Source organism: Podarcis cretensis, assembly GCF_951804945.1.
Source record: "Podarcis cretensis genome assembly, chromosome: 18".
Lineage (NCBI taxonomy): Eukaryota > Metazoa > Chordata > Lepidosauria > Squamata > Lacertidae > Podarcis > Podarcis cretensis.
Window position 1 is genome coordinate 13,227,660 of NC_137188.1, and position 19,023 is coordinate 13,246,682.

General features: G+C 47.3%; 1 protein-coding gene across 2 annotated transcripts in view; it reads right to left on the reverse strand.

Moving 5' to 3' along the window:
* Positions 1 to 3,166: 3,166 nt before the first annotated feature.
* The window catches only part of PTBP1 (polypyrimidine tract binding protein 1), a 40,083-nt gene continuing 24,226 nt past the window's right edge, over positions 3,167 to 19,023 (reverse strand). For both annotated transcript variants that reach the window (XM_079960676.1, XM_079960677.1), the window contains 8 exons: positions 18,750 to 18,924; positions 17,278 to 17,355; positions 15,249 to 15,397; positions 10,386 to 10,419; positions 9,748 to 9,840; positions 7,861 to 8,077; positions 7,219 to 7,296; positions 3,167 to 6,560 (listed from right to left, as the gene is read on the reverse strand). In XM_079960676.1, the coding sequence (XP_079816802.1) occupies positions 6,428 to 6,560; positions 7,219 to 7,296; positions 7,861 to 8,077; positions 9,748 to 9,840; positions 10,386 to 10,419; positions 15,249 to 15,397; positions 17,278 to 17,355; positions 18,750 to 18,924 (957 nt within the window). In that variant the 3' untranslated portion in view covers positions 3,167 to 6,427. The remainder of the gene's footprint in view (positions 6,561 to 7,218; positions 7,297 to 7,860; positions 8,078 to 9,747; positions 9,841 to 10,385; positions 10,420 to 15,248; positions 15,398 to 17,277; positions 17,356 to 18,749; positions 18,925 to 19,023) is intronic.

Genomic DNA, 19,023 nt, shown 5'->3' on the forward strand with positions numbered 1-19,023 from the left:
TGGAGCCTCAGCTTCAGGATCTGTCCTTCCAGTGAGCACTCAGGGCTGATTTCCTTCCGAATGGAGAGGTTGGATCTTCTTGCAGTCCATGGGACTCTCAAGAGTCTCCTCCAGCACCAGAATTCAAAAGCATCCATTCTTTGGCGATCAGCCTTCTTGATGGTCCAGCTCTCACTTCCCTACATCACTACTGGGAAAACCAGAGCTTGAACTATACAGACCTTTGTTGGCAAGGTGACGTCTCTGCTTTTTAAGATGCAGGTAAATGTTAGGATATACTAAATGCAACAAAAGGGCCTCATTTTCTCTCCCCCCCCCCTGGTTTCCTTAACTTTTTTTGCTCCGTAGACCAGTCCGATCCTTTTGGTATTTTGTGTTAATTTTCAATTGAAATACCTCAATTGAAATACCTCCCCCCCTCACCAAAAGAAATTGCATATACAGGGCAAGGCACACAGGACCAAAGTTTGATTTTACTGGTTACAGATAGGTAGCCGTGGTGGTCTGCCATAGTCAAAACAAAAAATTCCTTCCAGTAGCACCTTAAAGACCAACTAAGTTAGTTCTAGGTATGAGCTTTCGTGTGCATGCACACTTCTTCAGATACTGTTTACTATTTTAGTTTACTATTTTACTGTTTACTATTTGATTCTAATGGGTTATTGAATATGGATTCATTTCATATTCGCTGCTTATCGTCAAGTTATGGCGACATCTTATATTAGATCCGATTGCTACTATTAGGCGTTCGACGTTTTATTAGGTTTTCGTGTGTGTTGGTAGATGCCCAGAGTGGCCGGGGCATAAAATAAATTATTGTTGTTAGCTTTAGATCACTTGGGCCAGTGGCAACCAGTATAGATATCTGAGCCCAAGCGTTATGTCTTTTCGCCCTCTGTCCATTGCTGGTATGTGCCCCCCAGATAGCTAAAAAAGACCCCCCTCCCGGCCCTTTCTGCAGACAACAGCAAAATATGTGTTTCGTGCAATTTTTCGACATAAAGGCAGCTTATGTTCCTTGCTGGATAACCCCCTCCAAATCCAGCGAAAGCGTCTTTTTGCAAAGGCTCGTTTATAGTGTAGCAGGAACCCCCCCCCCCCAATCATTCAGTTTGTACAAACTTCACACACACTCACACACTACATAGGCTACGCTTCTGTTATAAATTCATAGAAAATCAACCATACATCGGATTTGCACTGTTCCACTTTTATTTTACTCCATGAAGGAAGGACTACAAAATGGGGAAGGTTTGATACAGGGCAGCCATAATCCCTTGAGCATACCAGCACATCCACAGGAGCCCTGCCCAGTTGCTATGCCAACCCTGATGGTCCTAGACACAAGACCATCAAGATCACAAAGAACTTGCATATGGGAGTGGATTCAGCATGGACTGAAACAAAGGACAATGATCAGCTCTTCCCTCTGGGGGCAGGAAACTGCAAGCTCCCCTTTGTCACCTGGAAAGTACTCATGGGGAGGGGGAAAGGGGGAACCAGCCAGGTGACAGGACACTCAGGTTACCACCACAACTCCTCCCTCAACCCCTTTCTGTGATGTATGCATGATGTTTCTGGGGGTGGGCTTGGTAATTTCAAAAGTCTTTATAAGGCCTTGCACACCATTTTTTCTGTGTCCTTCCTCTCTCCTGCAAGTGAGGGGAGCACCCTGTTGCAACAGATCAATGAAGGCCAAGCCTACAGGCTGCTGTTTTGCTCCAAGTTATCCTGGTTGGTGTCTTTGTTTTTGTCCAAGGGAGCCCTCGGATTTTCCCGTTAACAATAGCTCCCCCCCCCCAAAAAAAAACTTGATGCGCTTTCTATGGCAACAGAGGACTTTGCTGTCCCAGGAAAGAGCTTGCTGGGAGAGAGAGAGAGAGAAAAACAAAGACAGGAATACAATAGCCAGCCCCCCACTCCCTTTGTGCTTTTTCCCACTGGGGTTGCTATAGAGACCCCTGCAATGTGGCCGAAGGCACAATCGCTCCAGACATGTGATAATTAACATTTCATTGCCATGCAGGGATAGTTAAAAAAAAAAATCTTAAAATTGCAGGACACTCAATTTTTTATTTTAATGGAGAGGGGGGGATTTTGCTTGTTTGCAAAAATGTGTTTTGCATGCACCAGAGAACCAAGGGCTGAATTACAACCACCTTCTTTGGCGATCCCTCGTAGCCGAGTAAGATTGTCTTCCATAAACATGGTTTTAACAGCGAGTCCATGAGCGACTGTGGAGGCCAATTCTGGATCCCCACGTCCTTCCACAGTGGGGACATTGGTTTCTGGGTGGGAGTTTGATCCTGGTGAGGGTTTGCCAAGCCTGCCTTCCTCTTGGCACGTTTCTCCCTTGTGTCCTGAGTTCGAGTGTCTTCAAAGCCCAGGACACCTTTGGTCAAGGCTGTTCCACAACTGAAGCGCTCACAGGCCAGTGTTTCCCAGTTGTCAGTGTTTACATTTTTTTAGATTTGCCTTGAGACAGTCTTTAAACCAACCGTGCTGTCTGCTTGTGAAACATGGACCGCTTATAAACGCCATCACCAACTCCTTGAAAGATTCCATCAACGGTGTCTCTGAAATATTTTCCACATCACCTGGGAAGACAGTCGAACAAATGCCAGTGTACTGGAAGAATCAAAGATCACCAGTGTTGATTCACCAGCAATGATTCTTCAACATCAACTTCATCAGACTGGTCATGTTGTGCAGGTGCCTGATTATCATCTTCCAAAGCAACTCCTCTATTCCAAACTTAAAAATGGAAAGTGTAATACTGGTTGCCAACAAAAGAGGTATAAAGACTGTCTCAAGGCAAATCTTAAAAAATGTAGTATAAGGCAAATTGATGGACAGGGTTAATACTGATGTGCTACAGCCAACTTTTCCCCATTGAAAGTCGTCTCACTATAGTATAGCACCTTTCGCTCTTCACCACCAGAATTTTTTAAAAAAGAGATGTGTTTAAGACTTTCAGAGTTCCCCCCATCCCCAGGGAAGCATGGAAATAAATTAATAATACTACTACTACTACTAATAATAATAATAGGTGCATAAAATGGGAGGCAGCTGGAATTATATTAGGAGGAAGGGGAGTTGAGCATAAAACAAAAGAGAACGAAACAAAAAAAAAGGCACAATAATAAAAGTAGGAAAGAAACAGAAGCAAAGAATACAGAAGACATTTATTGAGAGCCAAAATAAAAAGAAGTACAGATAAGCCAATCGACTGCTTTCTACAATCCAAACAAGAAAAATAAGTAATGGGCTAGAGAAGAAAAGGTACTACGTTCAGTATAGAATAGTTTTAATTTCTTTTTTGTCTTTTCTTTTTTTGCATTACATTTTTTCCCCTCGTGAGCCAGGCGATGGAATTTCTGACACAAATGGTAAGCCCTCCCCTTTCCCAGCCCCAGCCCCCAATACTGAACCTGTAATAAGCTGGTTATCAAAATATACAATACATCTGTTTTACCAAAAAACTTGGGTTCTGCTGCCCCCTCATGTCTTACAACAGGTATAAAAAATTATAAATATTTACACCTTTTTTTCCTCATTACTCACATTTACATGCAAAAAAAACACAGGATCGAAAAGGAGAAAGGGAAGGGGGGGAGGGAAACCAGGGGGGGGGAAAGGAAAGATGAAACCCCCTTCTCTCCCCCCCCGGCAACTCAGTTAAACTGCTATACGCCTGTGTGCGTCTGAAAACATACCAACTCAACACACTGCAGATATAGAAGTCCTCAAAGGTTTGCTGACTGATTATTAAGCTACTTCTTAAAAAGAAAAAAACACGTCAGCAGGGGGAGAGGGGTTGTGATGTCTGAGCGGCCCCCCCAAGACGCAAAGGATGCTTTTTAAAACATAAAAACAGCACTCAAGATCGTTCTTAACCAAGGTTAGCATTTAAAGTGGTACTTTTGCTGGGCGCCGCTGGGGGGGGGGGTCCCTCGCGGTGTAACGGTGGCCCCCTTCTTCCTAAATCAACCGGTGGGGGGGGGGGGGGACGGGACGCGACGGACCTCCACGCCGCGCTAAACGAGCTACCCCACCCCAGACTCCTCTTCCCCCTTCCGGAGTCCGTTGCCTTTAGAGCAGGGCGAAGGGGGTGGCGTGCTACGTTTCTCAACCCGGAGAGCAGCTGCCGACCTTGCTGGGAAGGCCGGCGGGCGCCCTCAACGCCAGCTATGGATCGGGGGGCAAGCAGGCAGGGGAGACGGCCGCCCGCCAAATCAAACGGCTCCCTGCCTCTTCCCAAAACATGCACAAAAGGCGACGTGCACAGGGTCAGCCGAGAAAGCAAGGGCCGCCCGACGGCTTCGGATCGGCCCTCGCCGCTGGCGCGAGATTCTTTTCACGGGTGGCGTTATTGTGAGCCCTGGGGAGGTCTGCTGGCCAAGAGGCTCTCCCCCCCCCCTTTACACGGGCGACCCAAGGACAAATCCTGACTCAAAAAGATATCCATACACACCTCCAGCATAGACTGCATCCCCGTGATACTGGGATGGATATATAGATTATTAAAAAAAAGAAGATTTAAGACTTTTTTTCTTTCCTTTCCAAAACCCACAGTGACAAAGGGGAAAAAAGCAAGTCGTCCAACGGATCCTGCAAAGCAGGGAACGCGGGCGACTTGAGAGACAACACCACATACGTCGAAGAGAAGGAAAAAAACAAAAACGAACAACAACTTTGGTCCACAATTTGAGGAACTATAACCCTGATATTAAGTAGAAAGATTCTGGTTATCTTAAAATCTCACATGAGCCGAGAGGGAAATGTAAGGCAACATCGGAATATAAAGAAGGCAATATATATCAACCCGGGAAAGTTGGAGGTCACAGAAGAATTGTGTTTTTAGGTACTATCTTGGTGCAGAGGAAGAAAGCAATTTGCATTTCTTTAAATAATATAGATAAGCTTGGAGTATTACAGTAAGATGACTCCTTTTAAATGTGGGTCCTTTCCTTCTCTTGAATTTGCTACTTTAAATACTTCTCCAAAGTACAACGTTAATCTTCGGAAACGACTTCATTTCAATAAAACTAAAATTATGTGCTAGTTGGGGTTTTTTTTTTCCAGCTTACGAACAAAGAAAAAAAAATATTACAAGAGTACAGGATACATGGGTAATAGAAAGAGCAGGTTTAGATATATTTATACCATCTATATAAAAAAAAGCTTACGCTATTGCATTTTGCATATATAGATATATACGTATGAATTAATTAGAATATTTGGTCAACTGGAAATATTGCTAGGCAAAGGTAAGACTTGTAGAACAAAATTATAGTAAGAAAGGGGTTAAAACAAGAAGCTGAAACTACTATAGTTTGAGATCGGAGATATATGCTGGTGGTTAAAGAGTGAAATCGAGGTTACAAAGGAATCTTAAACCAACCCTTTCTGGTCGAGCCCCAAATTAAGATTCTGAACACAGATTTGGAGAAGCTGGCTGCTCTGGTGTAACTAATTTACAGTTTCCGCAGCTTTGGGAAATACTTAATGCGAAAAGGGGGACACCCTTTTCGCTGAAACGCTGGCTGATGGGGCAAAGGATGCCCTCCCCAAATTCAAACACAAATACATTATCGGCCCGATTTTGCGAACTTTGCGGGCTGGAGGAAACCCAACTCAAGTCTGCAAGTTAAGATACGTTTTACGCAGAGATATATTAGAGGGAGGTAATGCTTTCTTCGCCACCCACCCCCCTCTTCGCAACTTTTAAGAATTTCCCCAATGGCTGCTGTCCCCCCCCCCTTTTTTTATTTTCACAGAAAAAGCGTCTAAGGCACAAGATGCTTGATGCAAGGCTTAGGGGAAAGGGTTCTCCCCCCCCCCCAACAAAGGAAGGCATCTGTGTTCAGGGGGCGGAAAAGTATTTTAAGAAAGGGTCAGGCTCAAGATAAAAGGCATTGCTGTGAAGCTAGTAAGCTTTCTGGGAATGGGGGGGGGGGGGTTCGTTATTTTCTTAAGAGGGGGGAGAAACTCCCGGAGAGGCTTCTAACCAAGAACTGTAAACTTCTAAGTTTATGGTTTGTTGGGTTTTCTTGGTCAAATCTATATATAGTCAACCCCACTCACTGCAAGAAAGGTTATAGCGACGTGAATTAAGAACTTGCATTTTTCTTTTTATAAAAAGGAACACCCGGTAAACTGTTTTTATCTTTAAAAAAATAAAATCTGTTGTCTTTTTAAGGTCACTTTAGCTGCAATCTCAATCTCTCTCTCTCTTTAAAGTGGCTTCTTATTTTGTTTCTGGAATGACGGAAGTTGTCCCACCCCCATGCCGGTGGCCCAGCCCTTGGGGAAAAAAGGACGCCGAGGCCACGAGGAAGGGTGGCGACGGCGCTGGCTTGTTTCGTTTTGTTTCTCAGTCAGGGTCCATATTCTGCCGCGCGGGCGCCTCCGGAAAAGCCCCCGCCTAGATGGTGGACTTTGAGAAAGAGACGCGCAAGTGGTGGTTCTCGCCCAGGTCGTGGTTGTGGAGGTCGATGAGCGACTGGATGGCCTCGTCGACGGAGCTCATTTGGATGAGAGCCATCTTGCGGTCTTTCCTGCCCGGGGAAACAAAAGCGTTCTGGGTCAGAGAAGGGGAGCGCGCACACAGAGACCACACGTGAGGTACCCGTTCCAAGTACAAGGCTAAGGAAGAGAGAGAGGGCAGGAGCTGGCAATCCCGGGGTGGGGTGGGGTTGGATGACCTCTGGGGGTCCCTTTCCAATTCTGCAACCCTACGGCAAACATTGGGAGAGGGAAGGCTGGCCGTTTAGTGGGTTGCCTCACCACAGGGCAAGCCACTCCATTTTCAGCTTTTGTGATCTGGACCAAAACCAAGGTTGAATTTGAAATGTGCCCCGAATCAGATCGGGGAAACAATGAACTAGGGGAACGTTGGCAATCAGGTATGGGCAACCCATCAAAAAGTATTTTCCGTGCCACTGTGTTGCGGCTCTTTCCCTCTGAGGTGTGGGGGGAAGGAGGAGCCTGTAGTCTGAATAACGCTGTATCTAGAGACCCGCAGGCAACTGGCCCAGTGCAGATCCTCATGCCAGGAAAAGGGAAGACATTTCAGAGCCCTGTTCTTAGAGGGCAATCTGCCTGGGCTCCAGGACTGCATCTTAAATTTCTAATGCCGAGCTCATCCGCCCAATGCAACACAGTAGAGTAGCTACCAGCAGCAGCATCCGCAAGGCAACTGGGATCCACACTTACTGGAAGAATTTGAAGCCTTTCACCATCCCGCCGTTACTGGAGAACAGCAGCTTGAGGTCGTCTTCGATTATCGAAGGCCTGCGGGAACAGAAGAGGAATATGATTAGGCGAAGGGCCGAGCTCTGGAGCTGCTTCACGCATTCAAAGGGCCCAATTCAACCACCTCTGGAAAAATAAACATGAAATTCACTGCTTGCTTCACATTGAGATATTAGGTCCTGATATATCAAAGAAAGTCTCCCAAAGCAACTCCTCTATTCCGAACTTAAAAATGGAAAGCGTAATGCTGGTGGTCAACAAAAGAGGTTCAAAGACTCTCTCAAGGCAAATCTTTAAAAATGTAGTATAAACACCGACAACTGGGAAACACTGGCCTGCGAGTGCTCCAGCTGGAAAACAGCCTTTGCCAAAGGTGTCGTGGGTGTTGAAGATGCTCAAACTCAGGACGAGGGAGAAATGTGCCAAGAGGAAGGCACGCTTGGCAAACACTCAACTCCTGCCCGGAAACCAATGTCCCCGCCATGGAAGGATGTGTGGATCCAGAATTGGCCTCCACAGTCACTTACGGACTCACTGTTAAAACAGTGTTCATGGAAGACAATCTTACTCAGCTACGAGGGATCGCCAAAGATGACGACTTACGGAATATTGGAGAGGTGGAGGGTGGCGGAAGGGGGAAAAATGTTTTGGAAGTTCTTGGAGCCTGGCTTCTTGAAACGGTGGAGGGGGGAGTTGCCATAGTCCTTGGTCAGCCCCTGGTCTTCCTGCCCTTCGCGGGGCAATTGTACTGTCTGGTGCTTTGACAGAGTGATGCGGATGGGCTTTCCGTGAAGCTTTTGACCATTGAGGTGGCTCATGGCTGGAGAGAGAAAGAGTGAGCGTGTTAAGGAAACGATGGGGCTGTATCTAGGTTCGGAGGGCAGAGCAGACTCAGACGTGCCCCACGAAAGGTTTTTTTTTTGGGGGGGGGCAAGAGGAAATGCTGGAGAAACACCCCACCCCCAACCCCAGATGCTGATCGTAAGCTAGAGAAACCAACAGTCTGGCTTTGCGGAAATGCCCAGGGGCAGAGGAATGGAAGGTAGTGGTTGCATCAAACTACCGTATTTTTTGCTCTATAAGATGCACCAGACCACAAGACGCACCTAGTTTTTGGAGGAGGAAAACAATATATATATATATTTTCTGAATCTCAGAAGCCAGAACAGCAAGAGGGATTGCTGCTTTCGCTGCGCAGCGATCCCTCTTGCTGTTCTGGCTTCTGGGATAGCTGCGCAGCCTGCATTCGCTCCATAAGACGCACACACATTTCCCCTTACTTTTGAGGAGGGAAAAAGTGAGTCTTATAGAGCGAAATATATGGTAACTCTTACTCACAGCAGACCCACTGAGATTAATGGACCAAAACTGGTCAGGAACATTAATCTTAGTGGGTCTGCTGCAAGCAACGGTTAGCTCATCGCGACCCAAACTCCACTGTGTCCCATAACCAATGGGGAGGTGGCGCTGGGGGCTCTGTGGGAAATGGCAGAAATCGCCTCCCGACTTTCCCAAATGCAAAACCCTGCTGCTTCTCAGTCCCTCCTGAGGATGGAAGGAGCCCTTCCAATTGCAGGAGGGCAACTCTGGATCCAACTGGAGCGATTTCACCCTACACACGGGCCCCTAAATCTTCAGTATGCATCTACAGGAGCCGGGCAAAAACGATTCTCCTCAACCAGACATTTAACATTCTATGGCCTTTTTGATGTATCTGTTGCAAAGGAGAGGGGCTATTGTTTTCTTATTGTTTTGCTATCTATTTGGTGGTATCACAATTGTATTTTTATGTTGTGAAGCACCCTGCGATCTTAAGATGAACGGGCAGGACAGTGGTACCTTGGTTCTTGAACTCAATCCGTTCCGGGAGTCTGTTTGACTCCGGAAATCGTTCTAAAACCAAGTTGCGGCTTCTGAAAAACATTTGTAAACCGGAACACTTGCTTCCGGGTCTGCGGCGTTTGGGAGCCGATTTGTACAGGAGCCAAGCTGTTCGAGGACCAAGGTAAGTAAAGGTAAAGGTAAAGGTACCCCTGCCCGTACGGGCCAGTCTTGACAGACTCTGGGGTTGTGCGCCCATCTCACTTAAGAGGCCAGGGGCCAGCGCTGTCCGGAGACACTTCCGGGTCACGTGGCCAGCGTGACATCGCTGCTCTGGCGAGCCAGAGCCGCACACGGAAACGCCGTTTACCTTCCCGCTGGTAAGCGGTCCCTATTTATCTACTTGCACCCGGAGGTGCTTTCGAACTGCTAGGTTGGCAGGCGCTGGGACCGAGCAGCGGGAGCGCACCCCGCCGCAGGGATTCGAACCACCGACCTTTCAATCGGCAAGTCCTAGGCGCTGAGGCTTTAACCCACAGCACCACCTGCGTCCAAATTTAATAAATAACAACACAGAAGGCAGCTCCCTTTGTTAGCGCCACTACTATTCCCCAACGTTCAGAGAAGAGGGGATTAATTAATAATAATAATAATAATTTTATTATTTACCCAGCTGGGCTTGATTGCCATCTGCCATTTGAACCAAGGCATTTTCTTTCTTATTGAACAAGATCTTCACTCTTTGCACATCACCATACACGCCTTGGGAGGAAGCAAGGGGAGAGGGGGCGGTGGTGGAAAAAAAGGAGGTTATCAAGGAAGAAATCCGCTTGCCTCTAGCCCAAAATCCAATCAAGGCACTTCCAAACCCCCCACCATTGCTCTCACTCCCGCTCGAAAGTTGGGTTTTGTTCTGCTCAGCAGCAGAAAAAAAGGTGGAACGATCTTTAGGTGGAGTTATAAAACACATGTTTTATCTTTTGGGGGGGGGGTGCCCCCATAAAGTCACCCGTGGAGCCTGGAGGGGCGATCTGCACATGCTCTCTCTTCCTGACCCAACGAAACAGGCATGCAAAGCAATCAAAACCATGCACGATGATGTACGAAACAAACAAAAAAATGATTTAAAAACGGGAGGAAAACTAAAGCTAGGGTAACGCAAATAATAAAAAGCATCCGATCGAAATGGCAAAACCCGCCCGCCGCCCCTTCCCCCCCACCCCCCGCCGAGAAACAAAACCTCAAAGTGAAATAATAACAATTTTTAAAAAACAAAGGTAATAAAAAAAGTGTGAATGATAACGTACCGAAAAGAATAAAGAGGCATTGGGGTGTAACTCTCTTTAGAGAACAGCAGAGGCAAGGCAGCGGAGAGACAGGGAAGAGGTAAGGAATCGGAGGGGAGAGCGGAGGTTGCGTAAATCGTCGACAACGAAGGAAAGGTAGAGTCCCCGCAGGAAATGGCGAAATTGGTTGATGGATGATGAAGTTTTCAAGATGGTTAATATTGAAGGGCAGGTTGGTTTCCGAAGAGCAGGAAGGTATTTTTTTTTTGTTTGGTTTTGGTTTGAGGGGGGTATTTGTTTTATTAAAAAAATAATATATAAAAATATATATTTGTTTCAAGCAACAACAGGAAGCAGAAGTACCGTGCAGTCAGTTGGCAAAGAAATTCCGGATCGGGGAGAAGGGGGGGAAAAAATAATAATAATTGAGGGATGGGGGTGGAGAGAAAAGGAAAAAAAAGTAGCAAAAAACATAGGTCAGTAAATACATAAAAGAAATATGTAGTGTTCCATCAGTAAAAGATTTATAGATTTCTATAAACGTACAATACTTCGGTTTTACAGAGGAAAAACTAGTTAATAGGTTGTGGTTGGTTGGTTTTCGGTTTGTTTTTTTTGTTTAAACCTAGTGGAACACAACAGTAAAAAGAAGAGCACTTTACTTAAGTAAGGTATAACTAAGAGGGAGAGGCAGTATTGCAACAGAGGGATTCACAGGCAAGAGGGCAAACTCCGGATCGTGACCACATATAAGAGTCACGTGGGGTGACGAGGGAGGCAGGAGTTTGAAAGGGTCAGCCTCCAGGACACAAGTACATTTCCGAGCACAATTCAAAGTGTTGGTGCTGACCTTGAAAGCCCTAAACGGCCTCGGTCCAGTATCCCTGAAGGAGCGTCTCCACCCCGGACACCGGGGTCCATCTCCCGAGGGCCTTCTGGCGGTTCCCTCCCTGCGAGAAGCGAGGTTACAGGGAACCAGGCAGAGGGCCTTCTCTGTGGTGGCTCCCGGCCTGTGGAACGCCCTGCCACCAGATATCAAAGAGAACAACAACTACCAGACTTTTAGAAGACATCTGAAGGCAGCCCCGTTTAGGGAAGCTTTTAATGCTTAATATGTTATTGTGTTTTAATATTCTGTTGGAAGCTGCCCAGAGTTGCTGGGGAAACCCAGCCAGATGGGCAGGGTATAAATTATTATTATTATTCCCCAGATGTTGCCAGGTTGTAATGCTAACCACCCCTGGAGACTTGGCCAAGCTGACTGGGGACGATGGGAGGACCCTCGTGCCAGCAGCATCTGGGGGACGCCACAAAAGGCCTGCCCCACTGAACCCCTTCAGTATGGCAGGCTGTGATGACGGAGAAAGCCTGATTTCAGCATTCTTTGTAAGCCAGGGAGTTGCCTGGTGGAGCTCGCATTTCCCCCGAGTGCAACTGAGCTTTCCCCCCTTCTGCTTACAAAAAGGTTCCCCGACTTGACACCAACTTGCTAAGCCGGGAAACTCCAGCGCAGGAACCGATCAAGGTTTGAAGAGAAGGGTCCTCGGACTAGCCACCTGCCATATCGATACTGGTGCGTCCTGGTGGTGGTGGTGGTGGTGGGAAGGGGAGGATTCCCTCTGGAGAATACTGCCTCTCCAAACAGTATGCACAGATTAAGTTTCTACAACACTGATTATACAAGCAATGGAAAAAATAAAAAGGTCGAGGAGACGTTAGTTCACAGCTTCACTACAGGTATCGAGGTTTTTAGCCCAAAAGGAGAGAAGCTGGATGGATGAGGGAGCGTCGAAGGAACATACACGCAAGAGGCACGAGGAGCTGCTCAGCAATTCGCCTAAGGGACAGAGAAAACCACTGGGGCATTTGAAGAGAACGTGGCGGCCACGTTTTGAGACTGGAGGTGCAGAGTTTAGCAGGCAACGACACAGCCGACTGCTGTGCTTGCATGGGCTTCCTGGGAAACAACTGCAGCACAAAAAAGGGGCAGGTGCATTCAGATTCTGCAACTCCTTCTCCTCTCCCTAAAGACTCTCAGACCCTTAGCATATAATGCAGTTTTCTGGTAGAGATGTGAGGCCCTTCTGCCATCAGACGGTCCTACCCACCTGTTGAAAGTCGGCCCACAGGCTTGAGGGGATGGTAAATGACCTGGCCTGCTCGCCTTCACTCTAAAAGAGGGCAACGTTCAGGGTTACCTCCATCCTGCCTCATAGCACCCCAAATGGTTTCTCTCTCGAGGAAGTGGATTATGGCGGAACAACCGGCTTATTGTTCATCAGACATTTCGCTGATTTTTACATTCTGTGGCAGAACCCCACGAACTGCTTGCTTTGGGAAGTGGTTTTACTGCTTAATGTTTTAACCCACCTCCCTGCTTCTCCCCTGTGATTTATACTATAACGGCCCTTTCATTACAAGCAGCAAGAATGCAGCTAATTGCATGCTCCTCCTAGCTAATGTTATTTCCAACAGGCTCAAGAATTCAAGGATCTATTTGGGAGCTCAATGCTGTGCCTCTCTCTGGTCTGTCAATTCAGGGGAGCTACTCAAAGCAGACCACCCCATCCATGCCTTCTTTTGCTAGTCAATAAGGAGAGGGGTTTCTGGTTGCCAGGGCTCAAAGGCCCATCGGGCTGAAGACTAAGGCTTAGTTCCAGTTTTTGTGACAATCTGCGTAAAAAGGTAAAGGGACCCCTGACCATTAGGTGCAGTTGTGACCGACTCTGGGGTTGCAGCGCTCATCTCGCTTTACTGGCCGAGGGAGCAGGCATACAGCTTCCGGGTCATGTGGCCAGCAGGACTAAGCCGTTTCTGGTGAACCAGAGAAGCGCACGGAAACGCCGTTTACCTTCCCACCAGAGCGGTACCTATTTATCTACTTTGATGTGCTTTCGAACTGCTAGGTTGGCAGGAGCAGGGACCGAGCAACGGGAGCTCACCCCGTCATTGCGGGGATTCGAACCGCCAACCTTCTGATCGGCAAGCCCTAGGCTCTGTGGTTTAATCCACAGTGCCACCCGCGTCCCACTGAAATCTGGGGCACGACTAACTCACGTCCATTTGGAAAAGCAGGCCTGTTTACGAGTGCCACGTAATTCCAACTCTACAATTCTAGGATAATGTCCGCTTTGCACCTCTTAAGAAACCAGAACTCCCTCACTACTACAAGTTCCCTGAATCCCTTTTGGGCATCTCCTAAAAAGGTTTTTTGTTTAGGCGAAAGCTTACACATTAAAAGTTGATGCTCATTTTAATCTGTAATGTCGCCTCAGAAAGAATACCGTATTTTTCGCTCTATAAGACGCACCAGACCACAAGACGCACCTAGTTTTTGGAGGAGGAAAACAAGAAAAAAAATATTCTGAATCTCAGAAGCCAGAACAGCAAGAGGGATCGCTGTGCAGTGAAAGCAGAAATCCCTCTTGCTGTTCTGGCTTCTGGGATAGCTGCGCAGCCTGCCTTCGCTCCATAAGACGCACACACATTTCCCCTTACTTTTTAGGAGGGAAAAAGTGAGTCTTATAGAGCAAAAAATACGGTACTTTCAGCTATCGATTTTCATAGAACTGTAGAGTTGGTCCCCCCTGCCTTGCAATGCAGGAATTTTATCCATTTTGCTTTTTCATGAACCTGTTTTCAAAGCTGATTTTTACTGAAAATTGGGAGCAAGAATTGCTGGCAGCACCTCATGCTCTGAAAAAAGCAGTTATAGTGGACAGAAAAAGACATAGAGAAACAGATTGAGATTGGTTATTTTCCTATTAAGTTTTTTAAAAATTTTATAGTGGTTCTCTCATCCATGTCTCTGCTTTGGAGCTTCTGAAACAACCAAGATAAGCAGAAATCCAAGATTCTGGCCACAGCCTTGTCAGTTTCAAGCACCGGGGAGGGGGGGGCCCTCAAGCAATGTACACAACACATTGCAATAACACCTGAATGCAATTTCACAGAAACCCACTTCAAAGGCAAAGTGGGTCTCTGCTGAATTGCATCCTTTTTTTACACAGAAAATACCAGGCTTCGTTTTTTGTTTGCCTCGAGAGCCTCAGTTTGCATGGCAGCCAAATGTTCCAACTCAAAAAAGGGGAAAGGGGGGTGGGAATGTTAAAATGGAACTTAAAAATGTTTTTAAAAGGAGCAAAATTTAAGTAAGGCACAACACCAACAACAACTTTAAAGGAATTTCGGTCAAAGGTGGGAATGTACCAATGCATGACAAAGGAAATATATAACTTGCAAAAGGTAAAATGAAGCTAAAGCTGGCAAGGGGAGGGAAGGGCAAGGAATTAAGACACCCATGAAGGGGAACAGAAGCAACATCGTCACTCCAACTGAAGAGTTCTTAAAAAGTCATGACATGCCAAAGGGAGAAACCAAAGGGGAGGATCTGGGCTACTGTGAGGTCGACCCAAGTAGAGACAAAAGCTTAGGGGGAGATTTCACATTCTGAATTTTTCGCTGTTGGGAGTGAGAGCAGACCAGCTAAACCTTTGCGCTTGGTAAGGCAAGGAAGAGGGCAATGATTTATAAAGGCTTCCACCTGTGTCTCTTTTAAGTCAGGGATGGGGAACCTCTGGCAATAGGAATTGGGGGTCCAGCAATGTCTGGGGAGCGGCAGCTTCACCCCCCTTCTTGCTTAAGTCACCCACTTAAGAATTACATCGGGCTGCCCATTCATTTCCCTCTCATTCCAGTTCAGAGAAAGGAAAGGTGTTCAGCATTGTGACGCTTCAGCGTTAAAAAAAGTATTTCGTGAGAAGAGAGATAGGCGAGAGCAGAAAGTAACTGGAAGAAGCAAAAGTAAATAATAATATAGAGAGATATATATATATGAGAGATATTAAAGTTGGACAGAAGATGTATTACAAGGCTTCCACTAACCTCGGCGTTCAAATTGCTAACCAGCAGAACGGAGTTCCCAGCCCCGGAAAGGCCGGGAATTGCAATCCGCCCTGCGGCTGCTGCGGCGGCCGCTGCTGAAGGGATACCCAAAGGAGCTAGAGCTCCGTGTACATTGGGGACTGAGAGGCCTGGAAAAATTAAAGCGTATTAACCAGTGAATGGAAGTCCACAGCGCATCCTCGGCCGACTCGCCGTGGGGCTGACCCACGGTGCTTCTTTGGAGAGAGGGGGTTTGCATCTCGTTGGCCCCATCCTCCCTCAACGCAAAGGGCCACAGAGCCTCTCCAGTTCTGCGTTTGTGCTCTCGGGCTTCTGGCAAGAGTTGGGGGGTGGGGAAAGGCATTTTTCTCTCTCCTTGGGTGCTGGGGGGGGGGCAACCAGACAAGCTCTAGGTGTGTCTGGTTTCTGAACCGGATTCGGCAACATTCCACGGGTTTATCTAAAGCAAAAAATTCCACCACTGGGGAGAGAAGCAGGGGAAAGGGGGGGTGCGACACACACAAAAGCGGTGCATTCCTAAGGGGTCTTTCCACCAATGCATGCCTGGAAGTGCCTCATTCAGTCAGATCATGCACATACCAAACCACAGCTGTGTGCATTCCAGGCATTTTGAAAATATATATATGCACATATATATTCTACAAGGGTTTCGTTTTCAGAAGGGCGCCTTTCAAAAGCAGGCGTCTGAACGCCTGCTTGTTTGAAAAGCCCCCTTACGCGTTACCACTCGTCAAAGTTCCTCGCTCGAAATACACCGAAAGGCACGTTTTACCTCTTGTACGCCACAGCACACAAATAAAGAGGAGGGGTGGTTGGTTCTGCCGTTTTCCCATGGGATTACACCACGGGCAGGGAGAGACAGGTACAGGGGCTGAGCATTATCGATATATGCGCCCTGTCACACAAACACCGTCCCCCGACTGATGTTATGCGCAGCAGGCTTCAGAAACAAAGAATCCCCAAGACTGCTATAGGGAGGCCTGCCTAGACACTTAGACCACCTGCTGCTAGGGTCCTTACCCCAAAAGCAGCAGTGAATCTCAGGACCGTCTGTGATCCTTCCCACCCTCCAAAATTCTCCCCTTGATAACCCCGTTAAGTGCTTCGTCCAAATATCTGTTTCCTGCTGCAACTGTGCTGCTGTACAAAAGCCGAACCCTTAGTGGTCGGCAGAGTACGGGCAGGATCGTACCCACGAGGATGTTGGCATGCTTGGGGGAATCTCCCAGATTTTTCAAGTAGTACAAAAAAGGACTTTTGGGAAATAGATGGAGCCTCTGGCTATGGAATGCTGAGCATCTGTTGGGGAAACAAATACAGATTTTTTTTGGGGGGGGGGGGGACATCCTGGAAGGGGGAGGCAATGCTAGCTGGCACCCTAAAAAGGAACACTCCAGGCCACAGCATTTTGCCCTGGCTTCCCCCTGCTGCAACTTCCTTAGCTTTTCAAGTTATATACAAAAGCCTTTTGCCTTGAGCGTAATTCTACCTATCTCTCCTTGCTCATTTTGGATGCCCGCGTAAGTATTCACTGGGCTTAAGTATTCACTTAAGTATTCGCCCAGAGTGGCTGGGGAAACTCAGCCAGATGGGCGGGGTATAAATAATAAATTATTATAATTATTATTACTTCTGTGTGGTTCCTACCTACCTCCTCTTTGTGAGATCAGTGCTGGGACGTTAAAAAGAGAGGAAACTAGCCCTAAGAACCAAAGAGGAAATTTGTCCCGCAGGGACCTTCAAGGATGACAATTAATTTTTTTAAAAAAAAAAAAACCCAGGGGCTCAAATGCCGAAACGCCAAGGTCTGCCTAACGCAGATTATGCTGAAGGACTTCGTAATCTCTTCCTTTCCTCAGCTTCCCAGACGGGTCGCCCCTGATCTGCTGGCTGCGTTTGGACTCTTACAGACCATAAGGGTGAAGGGGAAGGGGCTGCCGGCATCTGTACGGCAGAACCGTGCGAGTGGCGTTTGGGAAAAGGCAGCAACCTCAAAAAGGAACAGTACCTGCAGCTTGAGGAATCGCAAAGGCGGGCGGGAAGCCGGCCCCTGTGTAAGGAGAGGCAGAAATGATCCCTGGAGCACCTACAAAAATAAAAAGAACGAACAAGGGGATATGTTGTTTAGATTTAGTATGGATGCGTACATCAGAAAGGGGCAGCAAGAATGATGTCGCAGCCTTACAAAGCAGCAGTCTGTAACCCTCATGCAAGTTAAAGGGAAAACTGCGCCCTCCCATCAGTTCTGGGTCCCTTCCTTGGGAGATCCAACAAAACGAACCTTGTTTCAAGAGTGCCAAAGGTTAGCCACCCCTGCTGTAAAACACTCAAATGCATCTTCATGAGAGGGAACAGAAAGGGGTTGCTTCTTTGCTGTCTTGTGGTGGTGATGTTTCATCTAGTAGTAGTGCCTTTTCACCACTTATTTTTTTTTCTAGTTCTCAGATGGCAGAAGCTAAGCTACGTGTGCTTAGGTTGCACAGGAAACAACAGTTTGCAACTCACTCTCCCACACTGAGCATACCCACAACTTTACTTATACAAAGCTAAGGCTGTCTCACTAAACAAACATTCTGCATCTGCCTCACTAAACAAACAATCTTATTTCTGAGTAAACATGGAGTTTTAATTACAGCCGTACCTTGGATGTCAAACGGAATCCATTTCGGAAGTCCGTTCGACTTCCAAAACGTTTGGAAACCAAAGTACGGCTTCCGATTGGCTGCAGGAAACTCCAATCGGAAGCCCCGTCAGACGTTCGGCTTTCAAAAATAGTTCGCAAACCGGAACAGTCGCTTCTGGGTTTGCGGCGTTCGGGAGTCAAAATGTTCGAGAACTAAGCTGTTCGAAGACCAAGGTACAGTGGTACCTCAGGTTACATACGCTTCAGGTTACAGACTCCGCTAACCCAGAAATAGTACCTCGGGTTAAGTACTTTGCTTCAGGATGAGAACAGAAATCGTGCTCTGGCAGCACGGCAGCAGCAGGAGTCCCCATTAGCTAAAGTGGTGCTTCAGGCTAAGAACAGTTTCAGGTTAAGAACGGACCTCCGGAACGAATTAAGTACTTAACCTGAGGTACCACGGTACGACTGTATTCCTAGAATTCTGCCCACCCTAGTGTCAAAAATGAATAACGTTATGCTTCCTGTAAGATCTATTTTGTTGGCTACCATGAGATTAGGATACTGGACAAATCCAGCAGGACTCGGTTCTTCCAAGCTGGACACATAAAGGGAACTTGCAGCTGCCATCACTTTTTATGCTTTGCTATGGCAATGACACCCTACAAACACCCTGTAAGGTAGGCCATTACTACTGCTACTATGACAGGCAGGCGGAAAAGGGCTGAAGCTGAGAGCAGCTTGCCCAGCCTCTGAATCTACAGCCAAGGGGAGCTTTGGAAAAGTCTTCCCAGTTCATAGCATGTTTCTGAAGCTAATCCTCACTCCCATCACACAGACCCCAACCCGCCCCTCACCAAAAGCAGCTGCCATGGTCTGGTCGAGGGAGGGCTGGCTGTCTCCAGAAGGCAGATCTGGCCGGGTATAGTCCCTGCTCTTGTCGTTGTTGTATTTCACGTTGAGGCTGGTGAGCTTGGAGAAGTCGATGCGGAGTGTGCAGCAGGCGTTGTAGATGTTTTGTCCGTCGAGAGACTGCCGGGGGGGGGGGGGGACGAGAGGAAGAGAGGCAAAAGGACGGGTTAGGTTCAAGCCAACCAGGGTGCTTCAGGAAAAGACCGCTACTTGTCCAGG